This window comes from Carya illinoinensis, chromosome 9 (assembly GCF_018687715.1).
Source record: "Carya illinoinensis cultivar Pawnee chromosome 9, C.illinoinensisPawnee_v1, whole genome shotgun sequence".
NCBI lineage: Eukaryota > Viridiplantae > Streptophyta > Magnoliopsida > Fagales > Juglandaceae > Carya > Carya illinoinensis.
This window is the reverse complement of record NC_056760.1, coordinates 41,744,064-41,760,468: the sequence shown is the minus strand read 5'-3', so window position 1 is coordinate 41,760,468 and position 16,405 is coordinate 41,744,064. Positions and strand designations below refer to the sequence as shown.

The 16,405-nt window shown below is 34.8% G+C and overlaps 3 protein-coding genes across 3 annotated transcripts; all 3 read right to left on the bottom strand.

Moving 5' to 3' along the window:
• Positions 1-462: 462 nt before the first annotated feature.
• LOC122276332 (protein PHOSPHATE STARVATION RESPONSE 3-like) lies at positions 463-3,862 on the bottom strand. Its single transcript, XM_043085965.1, has 4 exons — positions 3,242-3,862; positions 2,998-3,074; positions 1,176-1,245; positions 463-977 (listed from the first exon to the last, which is right to left on the bottom strand). The coding sequence occupies exons 2-4, from the start codon at positions 3,015-3,017 to the stop codon at positions 603-605; spliced, it is 465 nt and encodes a 154-aa protein (XP_042941899.1). The 5' UTR covers positions 3,018-3,074; positions 3,242-3,862; the 3' UTR covers positions 463-602.
• Positions 3,863-4,009: 147 nt separating this feature from the next.
• LOC122276331 (PHD finger protein ALFIN-LIKE 1-like) lies at positions 4,010-8,879 on the bottom strand. The gene is made up of 5 exons (XM_043085963.1): positions 8,600-8,879; positions 8,484-8,516; positions 7,707-7,929; positions 5,415-5,535; positions 4,010-4,486 (listed from the first exon to the last, which is right to left on the bottom strand). Exons 1-5 carry the CDS (start codon positions 8,730-8,732, stop codon positions 4,238-4,240), a joined length of 759 nt encoding a protein of 252 aa, XP_042941897.1. The 5' UTR covers positions 8,733-8,879; the 3' UTR covers positions 4,010-4,237.
• Positions 8,880-10,097: 1,218 nt separating this feature from the next.
• LOC122276631 (dnaJ homolog subfamily B member 1-like) lies at positions 10,098-15,674 on the bottom strand. The gene is made up of 3 exons (XM_043086502.1): positions 15,302-15,674; positions 14,790-15,208; positions 10,098-10,732 (listed from the first exon to the last, which is right to left on the bottom strand). The coding sequence occupies exons 1-3, from the start codon at positions 15,464-15,466 to the stop codon at positions 10,291-10,293; spliced, it is 1,026 nt and encodes a 341-aa protein (XP_042942436.1). The 5' UTR covers positions 15,467-15,674; the 3' UTR covers positions 10,098-10,290.
• Between the last annotated feature and the right edge of the window lie 731 nt (positions 15,675-16,405).

Sequence of the window (16,405 nt, the reverse complement as noted above, 5' to 3'; positions counted from 1 at the left end):
AGTCACTTTTGCGTACTCCCTGCGCACTCCACTGATATGATTGGCTGGATTAATTTTTTTTTTAATATCCAACCAATCATATCACTAGAGTGCACAAAGGAGTGCACAAAAATAACTACACTTAAAATTTTTGTTATTTATATATAGCAAATTAATGTATTGTTCTCTCTCTCTCTCTCTCTCTCTCTCTCTCTCTCTCTCTATATATATATATATATATATTTGAGAAATCTAGAAAAAGCTGGGAACCAAAGGGGATGGGCTGCAGGCTGTGAGCTGATTCCATGCAAAGTTGATATCATGGGCGGCAGGATATGAAATTTGAGCTTGATGATCCTTTGAAAGATCAAACATGCCAGCTTGAAAGTAAGATCCCACTTCGAGTGAAGCAATATCTGTTGACAGTAATGCAGAGAACGTGAGAGGAAGCAGAGTATGAGAGCAAAGAAAGCTGAAAAGGAATAACTGCAAACGTATTTCATATATCACACCGTGTATACAGTCCTGTGCATTGCTATTTATAGATTACAAATGTAAAATAACAGAAATGAATAAAAGAATAATGACAGCTCATAATGCATAACAGAATTGGCAGAGTGGCCTCATGTGACTGCTGCATCCTTATCAGGTGGAACCGTAGCCATTGTAGGTCCATTTGTGTCCTTTAATTCAACAATATCGTTAAATCTCGGATACAAAACATCATCCTGATCTTCAACCCTAAGCCTCTTTGGAGCTCTGTATTCTTCCACAGGAGTATAATGTATCTCCCTGATCTTGTCAGCTTCTGAATCGGAATCGAATTCTTTTGCATTAGACTCGGACTCCTCGCAAAGGGAAGGCAGCGTTAACAATATTGGAGAAGAAGGCTTGCCCGGTTTTGTAATGTTATTGGTCGTGCGGTTTCGACGTTCCTCAGCAATTGTGTCAAGGAATCTCCATTGGGCTTCCATTTTAAGCTTCAAGCTCTTTTGAACCTTCATTAATGTATAAACCGAAAAGGGAAAAATATGTTATAATTGATCATCTAAAAGCTTAGTATTTACGTGCAATTTTTCTCTCTTTTTTCCCTTAATTGTTTTCTTCTTGATCTTCTTCTTTTGGTTCTTGCTCGACCTCATCATGATCATGAAGTTATTGCAAATGCAGATATACGTATAATTAATAAAGATTACCTCAAGTTGATTACTCATTCGCCTTCGTACTTCCATCTGCATTTGTATCGCTTCACTAAGTTGTGCAGCCCTGTAGATATCAGGTATTCATAACAACGTAATTAGAATATTAATTAATATTTATATAAATATTTTACTATTTATTTTCAATGTAATAGTATAATTTTTTATTAGGAATATTAGAATTTTAATTTTAATTTTAATTTCAAATCTAGCTTATAATTTAATAGTCCTCCTCTATTTAAAACGTGGTTAAAAAAATTAAAAGAAAACTTAAAAATTCTCTCTCTCTCTCTCTCTCTCTCTCTCTCTCTCTCTCTCTCTCTATATATATATATATATATAGGTAATATATCGTTACCCCAAAATCTAGGGTAATTATCAGAAAGCACGATAAGCTCGAACTAAAAAATATATACGATCGAGTACTTGCAACAACTCACGATGTTGTACTGAAATTAGGCAGCATTTCTGGGAAAAAGGAAAAACCCAAAAAGATTATAAGCATAAACATAACCTACATGGATAAAATTAATTCAAGATTTTTACATTAATAAAAAAAATTCATATATATATATATATTAGTATTTTTTTCTAAATATATAAAAGTAGTACCACGCCCGAGACAAGAATTCTGGAACTATCAGTTTAAGGACCAAGAGAAAAACACCGTAACAGGCAACTGCTCCTCTTGTAAATTATCCGAAGTTAGTCTTAAGCCAATGATCCGCAGTTGCACCATAGTCCGGGCCGGCTCTTCCATTAGGCAACTTAGGCAATTGCCAAAGGCCTCTAGTGAAAGAAGGCCCAAAACAAATTTTAAGTAAAATTAATTAAAAAGAAAAATAAGACCTAATTAAAAATAAATAAATTAACTCAATGAAAAAATATCAAAAGTTTCAAATAGATATTATTTCATTACTAGTTTTAAAAGTATCTCTACATAATAATTATCTCTCATACTTTTCTTATAAAAATACATTTCTTCTTTGTCATTATTAGTTTAATATATAATGTGAAAATTATAAATAGAAAAATCTGAGTGTTTATAAAAAGTTTTTGTATTATCCTTTGAAGAGGCAAGGGCCAAAACTTTCCCGAATGCGTAGATTTTTTTTAAAACTTTATTGAAAATAATAATTATAATTGCTTTTAAGGACCTGTTTAGATTTGAAAAGCATTTCATCTTATTTTATCTTATCATTACAATTTTTTTAAATTTTTGCATAAAATATAATAAACAATTCAACTTTTTCAAATCTCAATTCAACTTTTTCAAATCTCAAAATAATAATAATATTAAAAAATAATATTTTAACAATATTTTATTTAACTTTTATCTTTCATCTAAAATTATCTCATCTCATTTTTTAATCTAAACAGCCCTACGAGTCTAAAGCACATCTTGTAAAATTAAATTAAATCAAATCCTCTCAAAATCGATAATTTTCTAACAAAGATTAAGTTGATTATTAGTTGAAAATGTGATATAAAATTCTAATCAGTAATTTACTTTGTAAAAGAATAGAAATTATTTTTAAATAAAAAAATAATGTAAAAATTAAATTTAAATTATTTTATTTTTTTTAAATGAAAAAAACCTCGCTCAAAATTTCACCCTACAACATATTAAGCCAGACCCGACCATAGTCTCCTTTAATGGATTCTTTCAGTGATCCAAAAACACCAAGTTTTTTAAGCTAAGACCCAACATGCACCACCCTAAAACGTGCTGACCTTCTTCATATACATATACATATTCATACATATATATATAGCTACGTATATCCATCGGAAAACACAGAGAGAGAGAGAGAGAGACCTGTAAATGGCTTTTGACATGATAGATGTTTAGCTCATGAATGCCCATGGTCTTCAGAATACCCTTTGGAGTTGCCCCTGCCAGCCAATCCAAAAAATAAATAAACGTAACTTAAGGCCTGAGGTTGACAAAATGTTCCAACGCAATATATAAAAACCAATTCATGCATATGAAATCAGCTAATGCAATTTCTTCAAAATTGTCTTTAATTTCCAACAAATCTTATCATCGGATCGAGACTTACTGTCGGAGCCTCCAAGCTGATTAACCGCCTGTACAAACCGATCATGAAGTTCTTGTGTCCACCGCAGGCGTTCTTTCCCGGAGCCATCTGAGCGACTCGAACCCATTTAGATCCGAAGTGGGGAGCGGAGCAGGGCCCAAAAAATTGCATGAGCACTGGCCTGTTAAAGAGGAGGATTAAAGTGAAAAGAAAATCGAGACAAAAATACGTGTTGTAGGCTGGAAAATGACAAAAGTATAAGCCGGCGATAGGCACTAAGGTTGATTGAGATCGAGCTTTGGATGCCACAAACTGTCCATAGTTGTCGGAGTAAAGCCACCCAAACATAAAATTTCCTTTTCTTGTCTCTCTTGTCGAAAAGACATGCTGTTCAAACCTGACTTGACGAGCAATTCTAAGGTTAGGACCTCACGTTCCAAGGAATATTCTTCTTTACGCGCAAGTTGACACAAACCATAGATGCATGAAAGCGAGGACGATATGGTTGGATTGGTATTAAGGCGTAGAAACATGGAGAGTGAAAAAAAGCGAACAAATACAATCAATCACAGGCCAGGCTTTAGATAGTTAGGCCTTGTTGTGTTGTCTTTGAGCCCATGCAAATGAAAGCCAGTGTAAAGAAATGCCCTCTACAACACTATCATAGCATGATTACTTGGAACAATCACATGACATTACGATCACAAATACAGTTAGGTACTTTCCATGTACGTTTCTAAAATTTTCTTGATGAAGAAAACAGAATCCGGACATCACCTAGATGCCATATCATTCAAGATTTCTTCTTTCATAAAATAAACATTGTCATTATACAAGCAAATATTTAACCAAGGATTCACAGGGGAAGACTAACTTAAACCCCTTTCAATACGCTCTGTTAAAGAGAAATATCACAGCAAACTCATTACATAACATTAAAAGGTGACACTGTTACACTACTTTGTCAGCCACTGGAACAATGCTATCCATCCACCAACATTGGCTTTATAGTGACTACTACTGCCTCCCCCTCTTCATACAAGACGGGCATTTGTATTGCTTGATGTTCTCCGCCTTAGCAGGTGTTATCTTCACACACTTTCCATGGAACCACCTCTCACAAACGTCGCAGCCAATCCAAAACTCATCAGCACTGTAATTTCCACCACAGCTCCCACAAAGGGTTTCACTATGCTCATCATCTTCCTCCTCATAAGTCTCATCAGCAAGCTTAGGGTTGCTCTTAACTTGTCCATCAATTGATCTCTACAAAAGAGCAAATCCAGTAATGATTACAGATCTGAGCATGAATTTTTACTATGAAAGAGTAGTAAGTCACTAGGTCTAAGAAGGAAAGAGTAGTAAGTCACTAGGTCTAAGGAGAATAAAATTTCTTCTAGCAGGAAGTCAATTGTTTACATTAAAGTGCTCTGCAAGGTATGTTTGGTTATGAAAGATTTAGAGAATATTTCCAACCTTTTTTTATGTATTGTTTATTGGGTTTTTGGAAAGAAGAGAGAAATTTTTGAAAATAAATTTTTTTGTATTGGAGCTTGTAAAAGCGAATAGGTAGAGTTGAAAAGTTGTTTGAATTTAATTTTTTAAGATTATTTTTCTTGTGAAATTTTTAAAAGTTGTATTGATTTTTGTATTTGGGTGATGATTGTGTGAAAAGTTGAAATAGAAATCTTTTTTAAAATCTATAATATGTTTGGAAATGAAGTTATGAGAAATGTTGAAGAACTTTTCCAAACAAGGCCTTAGTCATCTCAGGGTATCCCTTATTTGAATAGCATTTATTATTATTATTTTTATTTATTTATTTATTTTCTTTATAAGCACTTGAATAGCATTTTTGACAAAAGCAAGCCGTCATTGTTGAATACAGATCATCAGAGAGGATGTTCTAGTAGAGTTCTTTTTTATTTTTTTGACTATCATTTTAAAAAACAGAACATCGGATAACCAGAGGCCGATACTCACGTTTCTTTTCTTTTTTTGATAAGAAAGACAATTTTATTCAAACAAATGAAATAGGTGAAGCCTATGTAAACAGGGCGTATACAAAAAGGGGCCGAAACTCCCTAACTTAAGTATGAGATATTCAACCAAAGATACAAATCAAGAAATTATAGAAATTTTTTTTTTTTTTTTATTAAGTAAGAAATTATAAAAAAAAGTTAATATATCTAACCTTTGTGCTACCCCGAGATTTGCTTCCACTGTCCACGCTGGGCTTGTCTTTCATAGGCTTCCTCTCTGTCACAACTTCAAAAACGGTGGGCAGATCATTGATCAAGCTAAATAGACGCTTCCTGTCAAGCAATGTCAACATAGCTGCTGATTAAAGAAGCCATACTTGAAGCACGTTATGTTAAATAGACATTATAACAAAAAAAAACATTGCATGATACACAAAGATCCTTCTAGTTCATTCCAATAGTGGACATCAAAACATCGTAAACAGTGGATAAATTTTCATTAGAAGGTGTGGGCAAAAGAGCGGCCCGATTCCTCTGTATAGTGCAAACATATATCAAGAATAACTCACTCAATAAAGTCTCAGTAAAACATCTCATCTTTTTTTTCTGAGTTCTTTTTCCTTCTGAATATTCCAACTTCTCATAAACCGTTGAATAAATTCCACAATACCGCCCACTCTCAGGTAATATCTGACCCAAAACTGCTGAGATGGGCTTGAACTTGAACAAACATGGCCTTGGGCACCATGTCATAGCATGGAAGAGAAATAATGTTCACATCTGCTAGTAATTTGCCATCGGTGCTATAGTTATTTTAGAGCCATATGACATCATTATAACATATAAAGTATCTCGAGTTATGCAATATGAACTTAAAAAAGGCATGAGAAAAAAACTCAGCATAGATTTACTGAGCAATGATAATTTGATAACATAAAGCAACACAATGGTTGGAGATAAATAACAATCACCCTTTCCCTTCCACTAAAAAGACTAAAGTAACCTGAAAAGCTAAAAGCAACTAATGTTTCCTTGTGCATTCTATAAATAATTGGCTAGCAACACATCACAATATCTTCTCATAGTTTTTTTTCCTTAGTACAATGACTGAAACTCTTCCATAATACACGGATCATGCTCATGACTCATATTTATTTTCCATTAATAAAAGAATAAACGATGTAAAACTTATTGAATTAAATGAGCATCAGTGGAGAAATGAAATAGAAATACTACTAATTTTAAACGAACAAAAAAGAACTATGGAAAACAATCAAAATCACATTGGGAAAGAGAACATTGCAGAAAGAATAAAGCATATTTTTTTTATCAATGAATCAATCCTATTAAAGAAACATGTCATGATAATGCTACTTGTAAACCAACAGATTGGTAGCATGAGGCAAAAAGGCACCTTTCAGGAAAGGAGATTTGAGTTAGAATGTATGAACCACAAATGAGCAGATTAAGGCTATGTTTGTCTCAGCTGAGAATATTTTCTAGGAAAAAATTTTCATCTATTGGCCTACTTGAAAAGGGAAGAAAAGAATGGTTAATGGAAAATGGCTAGAGGGTCAATGGGAAAATCATATGCATGAGGTGGAAAATGGCCTACCCCTCTTCAGGAGGGTAAGTCATTTTCCACCAATTGCTTTAAGCATATTTTTTCACTCAAAACAATAAATAGACGTTGTTTTTCACTCAAATAAAAGAGAGAATTTTTGTGAAAAAATGTTATTATTGCAAATAACCTTAAAGATTATTAGATTTGATGTTTTCTCCCCCTTACATGCTCTCTCTCTCTCTCTCTCTCCATCTCTCCATTCCTTAACTCTACATTTATAGCGAATCTAAAAAATTTTATTGATGCTCATAAATCTTAAAAAGTATTAGATTGATTTTTTATTTTTCTAGAATATATTATTATTATGAATTAAACTTATTGATATACAAAGTCATACGAATACAGTCATAGTTTTCAATGCAACCAAACACTAGAAATTCTTTTCAGTATCATTTTCAAGGTGTCCACCAAACATCGGAAAACAGTAATTCTTCCAGAAAATATTTTCATCTGAACACACTTTCCTATTTTCCTCGTTTTACCTTGAAACAAATGCAGCCAAATTTTAGGAAAAAGAGAAACTGACGCACACTTGAGTGAAATGGCTCTAGTTTCTAAGTTTACCATTTGAAGTTAAAAATCCATTGATAACAATGGGGCCAGCAGAGAAAATTAGTCATTACCACAACTTATGTTGTAGATCCATGAACTTCATCTGTGAAATGCATTAACTGAACTCTTCAACCTTTACCATGATGATGGCTGATCCCTTCATTGTATATGGGCTTTCAGCAAAAAACTAAATATGAAATACAATGGGGAATTCAAATTACTAAAGCCATCCAAGATATCAGTAACAAGCATGCCAATCATGATGATCTCGATTTAACAACACAGATCAGCCACATCCTCAAATCAACACCAAAGTGAAACACTTTACCTTTCATTGCGGTTAAGACGGGCTCCAAGATAGAAAGCAACAGAAAGCAACCAAGAATCGCTGTGCACAGCAACCAACGAAAGCCAATCTTTCCGGTTCATGCCATCTCTTGCGAAATTAATTCCAAGTGCTGGCTCAGGAAGCTCTGGTGGAACTTCCTCAGCCGGCAAAGTTACTTCCCAGGTTTCATTTGGATGTCCATACAAACACAAGTTCTCCTTCTCTAAAACAAATAAAAAAAATGGTGTGATAAAAATTATATTTAAAAAAAAAAAAAAAGACCCTTCAAATCTCCACTTGGATTGAGAATAAAACAAGGGAATCAAATAAGTTTTTTCTACAATTGCTTGGCCGACGCTGTTGTTGCACTGAGTTGAATTTGATTTCAAATTCCAATTTCATGAATGTAATTACTCCATTTTCTAAAGAAAATGTCTCATACACTCCACAGATCTACCGAATTTCAAATTGAAAGAGCAAATAAATGTTGCACGTAAAGCAAGCAACAAATAAATAACCCTTTGGATCTCCAGATCCAATCTCCAGGCTCTTATGTCATACCAAGCAACGCAACATAATCACCGGAGAGTTTCTACAAACCAAACGCAGAAAATACGTACAAAACTTCAAGAGTCCATCTTTTTCTCTCCCTCGGTTTCTCAAAAACCAAACGGGACTCTTATCCACACAGGGAACAGCAAAAGACTCGATGCAAAGATCACAAACGAAAGCGAAAATATTTATAGAAAATAACAACAGAGGCTGATTACACGATACCTGGATCACAGAATCCATAAAATTCATCAACATCTGCGCCAAAGCAAAAAGAGAAACATGAAATTAAACAGTCTGATATACGGAGAGAGAGCGGTAGAGAGAGAGGGGGACAGTACCGTGAGTCAAGGCCCGAAGGAGACCAACTCTTCGGGCACTGTAATCTTTGAAGATCTCCTCGACGGTTCGCGGACTCGAAGAATTGGATCTAGCGGAAGAATTGGAATTGCTGAGAGGGTAAAGGGAGACCATTGAGGACGGATCGAAAAGAGAGCGTGGGAGACAGTCTCAAGAGCCTCAGAGATGCACGTAAAAACGTGGGGAGGCAGCGAGGCGGGGCAGAGAAGAAAAAGGGAGAGTTTCAGGTGGAGTGTACCAATATAACTAACCCTCTCCCCTAATCGCTATTTCCACTCTCCCTTTATGTTTCCTTTGGGAATCCGAGGACGTCGAGTTGGATAACAAGACCACATCCGGAGTGTACCACGTAAAAAGAGAAGTGTGTGAATCGTAATTTTCTCTTTTCACCTTTTTCTTCGCTGTATTCGCACAAATGCCCATTCATTTTTGTAGTTTGGATCTTGAACCCCCCTTGCTATGTTATTCTTTACAATCTTTATCAGATGAGTTCTTGTCGACCATGAAAAATAAAATATAAAAACAGATCTGTCGTGTCTTTTGTTTATTTTACATTAAAAAAAATTTTATAATTTAACGTAACATTTCAAGTCACATAAATTTAAAAACTTTATTTTTATAACATCATTTCGTGAATCGTGAATCGGGCACTTTTCTTTATTGTAAGTTTTTTTTTTTTTTTTTTAGATAAGAAGATCACAAAGAAAACTCGAAACATTTAAAATTATCATTTGTTCAAAAACTTAATTGATAAAAATAATGCTTCATACAACATTTTTATGTATTTTTTATATATTCTACTTATATAATTGGTTGTATTATTTTTTTTAATACGCAACCAATTATATAAATAGTGTGTAAAAAAATACACAAACATGTTTACACATAAAAATTTTGTTATGCCAATCATGCCACATCGTTTTGACTTAAACTGCTTGTTTTCAATATGAAGAGTGAAGACTGCAACTTAAAACGTTAGCACCGAATATGGAGTAGCGTTATCTGTTCTATAAGTCTCCATTTATGCCTGAAAAGTGTCATGCCACTAGCAAAAAGAAATTGCAGTTTTTAACATTCCAGCATTTAGGTGTAAGGCTTTTACATTTTTCACCAAAATGGTAGGTAGGCATGCATGCTCAAGCATTTAATCATTTCATTCATAACAGTGATCTGGTGAACAATTGACAAAACTTAGGAGGAGAGTGGACACAAAAATGAAAATAAACTGAAGGATGGGAGAAGGGAATATATAGCTCAAGCCATTGTCTAGGAATAGATATTTTGTTTTGTGATGGATAGGAAAAATCTCAGCGCTCAAAGAAGATTGGAAAAAGAAAAGAAACAAAAGACATGCATTTGGTGGGTCTTCAAGTCCACGACTTCACTAATCCACCCACCCCCCCCCCCCCCCCCCCCCCCCCCCTTCTTTTTTTCCACTCTGTTATTTAGCGAGAGAAGAGGTCATTTGAACTACAGCTCTTTACCACTCAAATAAAGATGATTCAATAAAAGAAAATAAACATAAACAATATTCAACTACTGACAACTGTTTTTGTGAAATCCTCAGTTCAGCAAAAGCATCAATTTTCTTTCCAGCATGTAAATCAGTAGAGGAAACAGATGTAAGTTTACACAAGTTTTGGAAGATTGTAGGGAGAGCCACCACCAGTTTCTACGGAGCCGTTAATAATCGCTTGATACCAGATTTCTGCTCTGAAGTAAGCCTGGTCGGGAACTTGATGTTGAATTTGATTCTTAAGTTCCCTTTTTTGGAAGGTTCCTTTGGTATTGGCATCCCCTCTCCTTTAACAACTTCTTCATAAGTTGGACTAATGATGGAGTTGATGGGAACCGTCAGATTCCGACCATCGAGGGTTGTCAGCTGTGCTGTATAACCAGTCAAAGCCTCCACAAGAGATATCTTCTGGGTAACTATCAGATCATTGCCATCTCTCTTGAAGACACTATGAGGCTTCTCGTCAATAATAAAGATGAGGTCTGATGGTATGACACCTCGCTGTTCATGTCCCTTCTCTGGGAAGGTGATTTTTGTTCCCTTCTTCCAACCCGGCTTGATCTCAATTGTAAGAATTTCCTCCACTGTGACGGTTCTCCTGTACAAAAGAAGAAGTTAAACAAAACAGTCAAGTACAAGCAACCATAAGAAGCTCCATATGCAGATATACTGTATGCTGGGATCTCATCAACCATTCAACTTTTCTAGTCCTCATCATACCATCTTATTCCATGCTGTAAGTCAATAGATTTAAAGTTATGCTATTTACTACCACCCAATCTCACTGCCATCTCACTTTGGTAATGTGGCATTGCCTATTAACCCTTAGATCAGCTCTGAACTTTCAAAATAATGAATTCAAGAGTTGACGGACAATGCTCATCAACACAGTGGAATAACAGTGTGGTATATGGTTTTTTTTCCATAGATTTTTAGCATGAATAAATGCAATCTTACAATAAATGGAAATTAAAAGGGAGATTTGCAATAATAACCAAAAATACGAAAGAAATGACATTGATTCTCAAAAACAAAAGGTAGCAAATTGCATTCTGCTGCACACAAGTATTTGGAAATTCCTTAATCCAAATGAAGTCAGAGACACTCTACTGTCCATTCTCTCACTCAGTTGACCCAATAAAGATACATTATTATTGATTGAAAAAAGCAAAAACTCCTGAAAGCAACCATTATGAGTGCACTCTTTCCTAAACCAATCAAGTGTCGAACATGCAGTAGTTTTGGAGCAGTTTTTTTTATAAGTAGGTTTGGCACAATTATTGACCTGAAAGTGACAGATAAAGACAGATAAAGAAAACATGTTTTTTATTGGCACCGTTGTCCAGGAATGGCATCCCAACTAACCCGGGAGTGCACAGGCCCTTGGCATAAGTTTTCCACAAATGCACCTTGGCTAATTCAAGGGAAAAATCTTCCAATCCGATGGCCCCTAGAGATTGTTTGCACCCAGTGGGATTTGAAACTTGAACCTTGGAGGGAGTATACCACCAAGACCAATGCCTTTACCACTTGATAAAGAAAATATGTGATGCCATGAAGACTTCATTCTATAGTCAAATCTTGACAAATTTTAAACAGGCAGCATCTTGATTAAAAAATGGGCTTTCCACTGGCTCAGAAAACAAGACCTCAAGTATGGAAGCCTCCAGTATAAAGAACAGGCAAAAAAAGAAGTAAAGCACCAGTCTTCATTATAAAAAAAAAAAAAATGGGCTTTCCACTGGCTTAGAAAATAAGACCTCAAGTATGGAAGCCTCAAGTATAAAGAACAGGCACAAAATGGTAGTAAAACTAGGGGTTTAAGATTTTTCCTTCGGATCGAGAAAACCGACCGGTTTTGGTTGGTCGGTCCAAACTGGACCTATTAAGAAACTTGTCAGTCTTGGTCCAAGAAAGTAAAGAAATTAAATTTTCGGTTTGGTCTCGGGATAGGGTTTTTTCACACCGGACCAGACCAGGCCTAATTTAATATATATATATAAGTTTTTTTTATATGATATTTTATAATTTTTTTAAGTAGTTATATAAATTAAAAGCAAGTAATTATGTGATTTTCTCCTAACTAATTATAAGTAATTATTTAATTCTCCTTTTTTTTAAGACAGGGGAACCACCCCAATGCCCCACAACAAAGCCCTTAGGACTCACCCATGAAACCTAAACCACTGGGGAGACTAGCACAGTAACCCACTGCCATGGCTTCCCACTTAAACTGTAGTTTGATCTCAGGGGGAATCAAACCTATGACATGGGACTCATGCACACAAGTTCTCCCTTACCACTTGGGCTACCCACGGGTGGGTTAAATTCTCTTCTAATCTAATTATTTATGCTTAGATTATATAAAAATTAAAGGTTAAGAATTTTAAGGCAAGGTATTAACTATTAATTATTGATAATACACATAGTATTAATATTATTACTTTATTATACTTAAGTAGGGTTCGAAGGGCCCTACCTTAGAGAGGTTCCCCGACATTAAAAAAAAAAAATTAATACTTAATTAGTTAAGTATATACTTAGTTAGACAACCTAAATTATATCATTTTATATAATTTTTTTTCAAAAACTTGAAAAACAGAAAAAGGAAAAAATGAACTGCACCCTGATAAGACCAACTGGACCAAATCAAAGCAGTCCAGTCCGGTGCAAAAGCCTTATCACTGGTCTGGTCCCCATTTTTGGTGGACCAAAACATCAGTCCAGTCCAAAATTCTCATCCAAGACCGACTGGATCAAACCGATTACACCCCTAAGTAAATCGCGTGCAACATCAACACAATTCACTCATATATATAACCATGAATCTTTCTGTTTGCCAGCATATAAAGGAACTATTTGGCATCCTTATTACAATGGCATTATATACCCTCCTAACTGCACCACATATATCTAATCGGATGTATCTTTTGCATGTCTTCCACGACTGGCATAGAAGTAATGTACACTTTTTTATAAGTAAATAAACTAGAAATATATATATATATATATGTTCATACATACACATGCCCTTTCTACCATAACACAATAACATTTCCGCAATCTATCTAACAAGTTATGATAGACTATTTCAATCAGAGGAGGATTTTCACAGGTGTTGGTATACGAAAAGCCTTACTTTAACTTTACAGACATATGTATAACAGAGCCAAGGCATAGCATCATGCAAGCCTAAACACTGGCATCATCCAATATATATTGGATCAAAAGCATTATCAGTTGGCATCAGAAATGACAAAATAGGTAAAATACTTTTTTGATAAGAAATCTTTCGTCAGAAAGCGAAAGACACAACCATGCACACAGCATGTATACGTCAAAATAGGTATGAAAGGTCATCAAAAACTAAAGTTGATGTTGCAAATTTTTGTATTAACAATGTAATGAAGGTTCAGTGGATATTTAAAGCTTTTTCTCCTAATTAGGTATGTTGGCATGAATCAAGGTAAAATTATCCCAAATACCACTAATAAACAGGGATAAATACACAATTACACTTCAAATTATGCCAACATTAACAATATCAGCTGGCAGCAAAACAAAGATTGGGCACATTGATCAACCGCAAGGCAGGACACATAGGCACATGTACATGCAAAGAGGAATCTTATAAATATATATATATTTTTTTTTTAAAAAAAAAAAGAAGAATAATCTTTTAGTTCTGAGAACCAAAAATATTCGCCAAGTAATGATATTCAAGAATGCTTTCGAGAATAAGACCTATAAAAAAAGCTGTCAAGGATAAGAAACAAAACATGAGAATTGCCTAGGAAGAGAAAATTTTAGCATATAGCTGTAACACCCCGTCCCCCTAGGGTTAAGAACAACATCACTTCTAGAAAATCTAGGAAACGGTGTGCACCAATAAAATTATCCATATATCCCTAATAATATTGGATTGGGTCATTAAAATAGCAGAAAATTATCAACATAATAAATACGATTCTCTTTTTTTTATAAGCAACAGTAAAATATGTGGGATGAATCATATTTGTTGAAGGAACAAATATGGACCATAGTTATTCATTCAACGTATTTTATCACATAAATTCTAAAACTGCATTATACCAAACATATAACAAGTTGCAGAAAACCTCAAAGGAATTAAACAGAAGAAATAACATATCTATGCACTTGCCACCCCCATATTACTTGACCCTCCCATTGTCTTATTTGTCCATAATTAATTTCTCACTTCACTCCATTTCATGTTCAGATCAAAATGTGAACTACAGGAAAGAAAAATATCAAGTAGATTGATTCAGAATTTCAGAGTGATACCTCGTTACATAACCACATCCAGACCCTCCACATTTTCTTGGGGTGATTCATTGGAGAGTGAACATTAAACAGATTTTTTAAACAAATGCTACGATCCATTAACGAATAACACAGTACACCTACTAAAATCTATCACTTTATTAAATTCTGTTTCATTCTCGAAGAAATTATTTCATAAAGAAAATTATGAGCTTGCAAAAGCATAATTACATATAGATCTCGAATCTAAACCCACCTCTAATTCTGCCCTATTATTTGTATGAATGTGATCAATGTGAGACAACGTAACTACCAGAATAGCCAATCCAAATCACAACCTTTAAAAATTGATTATGGGTTCCCAAGCTTACCCACTGGAATCGTTGACGTCCCTCGAGATTTTCATCTTCTTCGTAGTCCCTTTGTACAAATCCTCCAAACTGCACGGCAATGTGCGCTCTATCGCCGAGGCTTTCCTCGGTGCGTTCCCGGAGCCCTCTCCACCTCCACCTCTAAACGAAGCAAATATATCGTCGCCAAACATACCCCTCGGAAACCCGGACCCGCCGGCCCGTGACCCACCACCGAAGTCGCTCATACCTCCAAAACTCGAAAACCCGAAAAGCTCAGAGAAGATGTCGTCCGGACTCCTAGTGGAGAACCGGAATGACGTCGGTCCGCCCTCAGTCCCCCCCGGAAACACACCGGCACCCGGCGGCGGCACCTGACCTTTCAACCCCTCCTCTCCGTACTGATCATACACTGCTCGCTTTTGCGGATCACTCAAAACCTATTCACATATATACACACACCAATTATCAGAATCTTCCGTTTTTTTCGCAAATAATTAAGAGTGAGAAAGAAAGGATTTTGGTGGGTTTACATCGTAGGCCTCGGAGATTTGTTTGAATTTGGCTTCGGCTTCTTTCTTGTTGTTGGGGTTCTTATCGGGGTGCCACTTCATGGCGAGCTTCCGATATGCTTTTTTGAGGTCATCGTCCTTGGCGCTCCGGTCTACCTGAAGAATCTTGTAGTAATCCACGCCCATGCCTCTTCTTCTTCTTCTTCTTCTTCTTCTTCTTCTTATGCTTCTTCTTCCGTCTCTGATTTCTTCTTTCAACCTTTGTCGTTCTGATTCTTCCTTAGCTCGGCGTGGGTTTAGCTTCGGCTTTTCTTTCACCAGCGCCTCATTTCCTCCCGCTGAAGGAACTGTGTGTAGAGTGGTGTTATCCAACCACTTATGACTCGACCAGGATCTGAAAATGGGCCGGTCCACCTTTCTCACAAAATAAAGTTTACATATTTAGTTTTTTTTTTTTTCTTTGTTTTTGCAAGGAATAATATTATACAAATAAGTAAGATATGAGAATCTTATACATCACATTTTTATCTTAATTTTATTTTATTAAATAAGATATAACATATTTATTACTATTAGATTATAAAAAAATATACAATAAATAATTATTTAATAATGATAAATATGTCACATTATATTTAATAGGATGAAAATAGAATATTAGTATAGTGTATAGAATTTTCTTTTTGAAAGTAATTCCAAGTTCCAACAAAAGAATTCTTACGTCTAAACGTTAAGATGAGTTAAGTATTTTATAAATGATAGTAAGTTAAAATGGTAAAATAAGTTTTGTCAGATCTACCTAAGATGAGTTTATATATGTTTAGATGTTAAGATGAGTTTAGATATATTTATGAGAAGTTAAAAAATATTATAGGTTTGTTATAAAAAAAAAAATGTTGTAAGTCCTGCGTGTTGAGTTGAAAAAAGTCGTAAGTCTTACGTGTAAAGAGATTTTAAGTTAAGATGAGTAGTAATTTAATAATTGAGTATTTAAATATTAAATTCAGCTTAAAATTAGACTAAACTGAGTTGATCTCAGTTGAATCTAACTTCTAAACGTTACCTAAGGTCTCTTTTAGTTATGCAAATGAGATGAGATGAAATAAAAGTTAAAAATTAAATAAA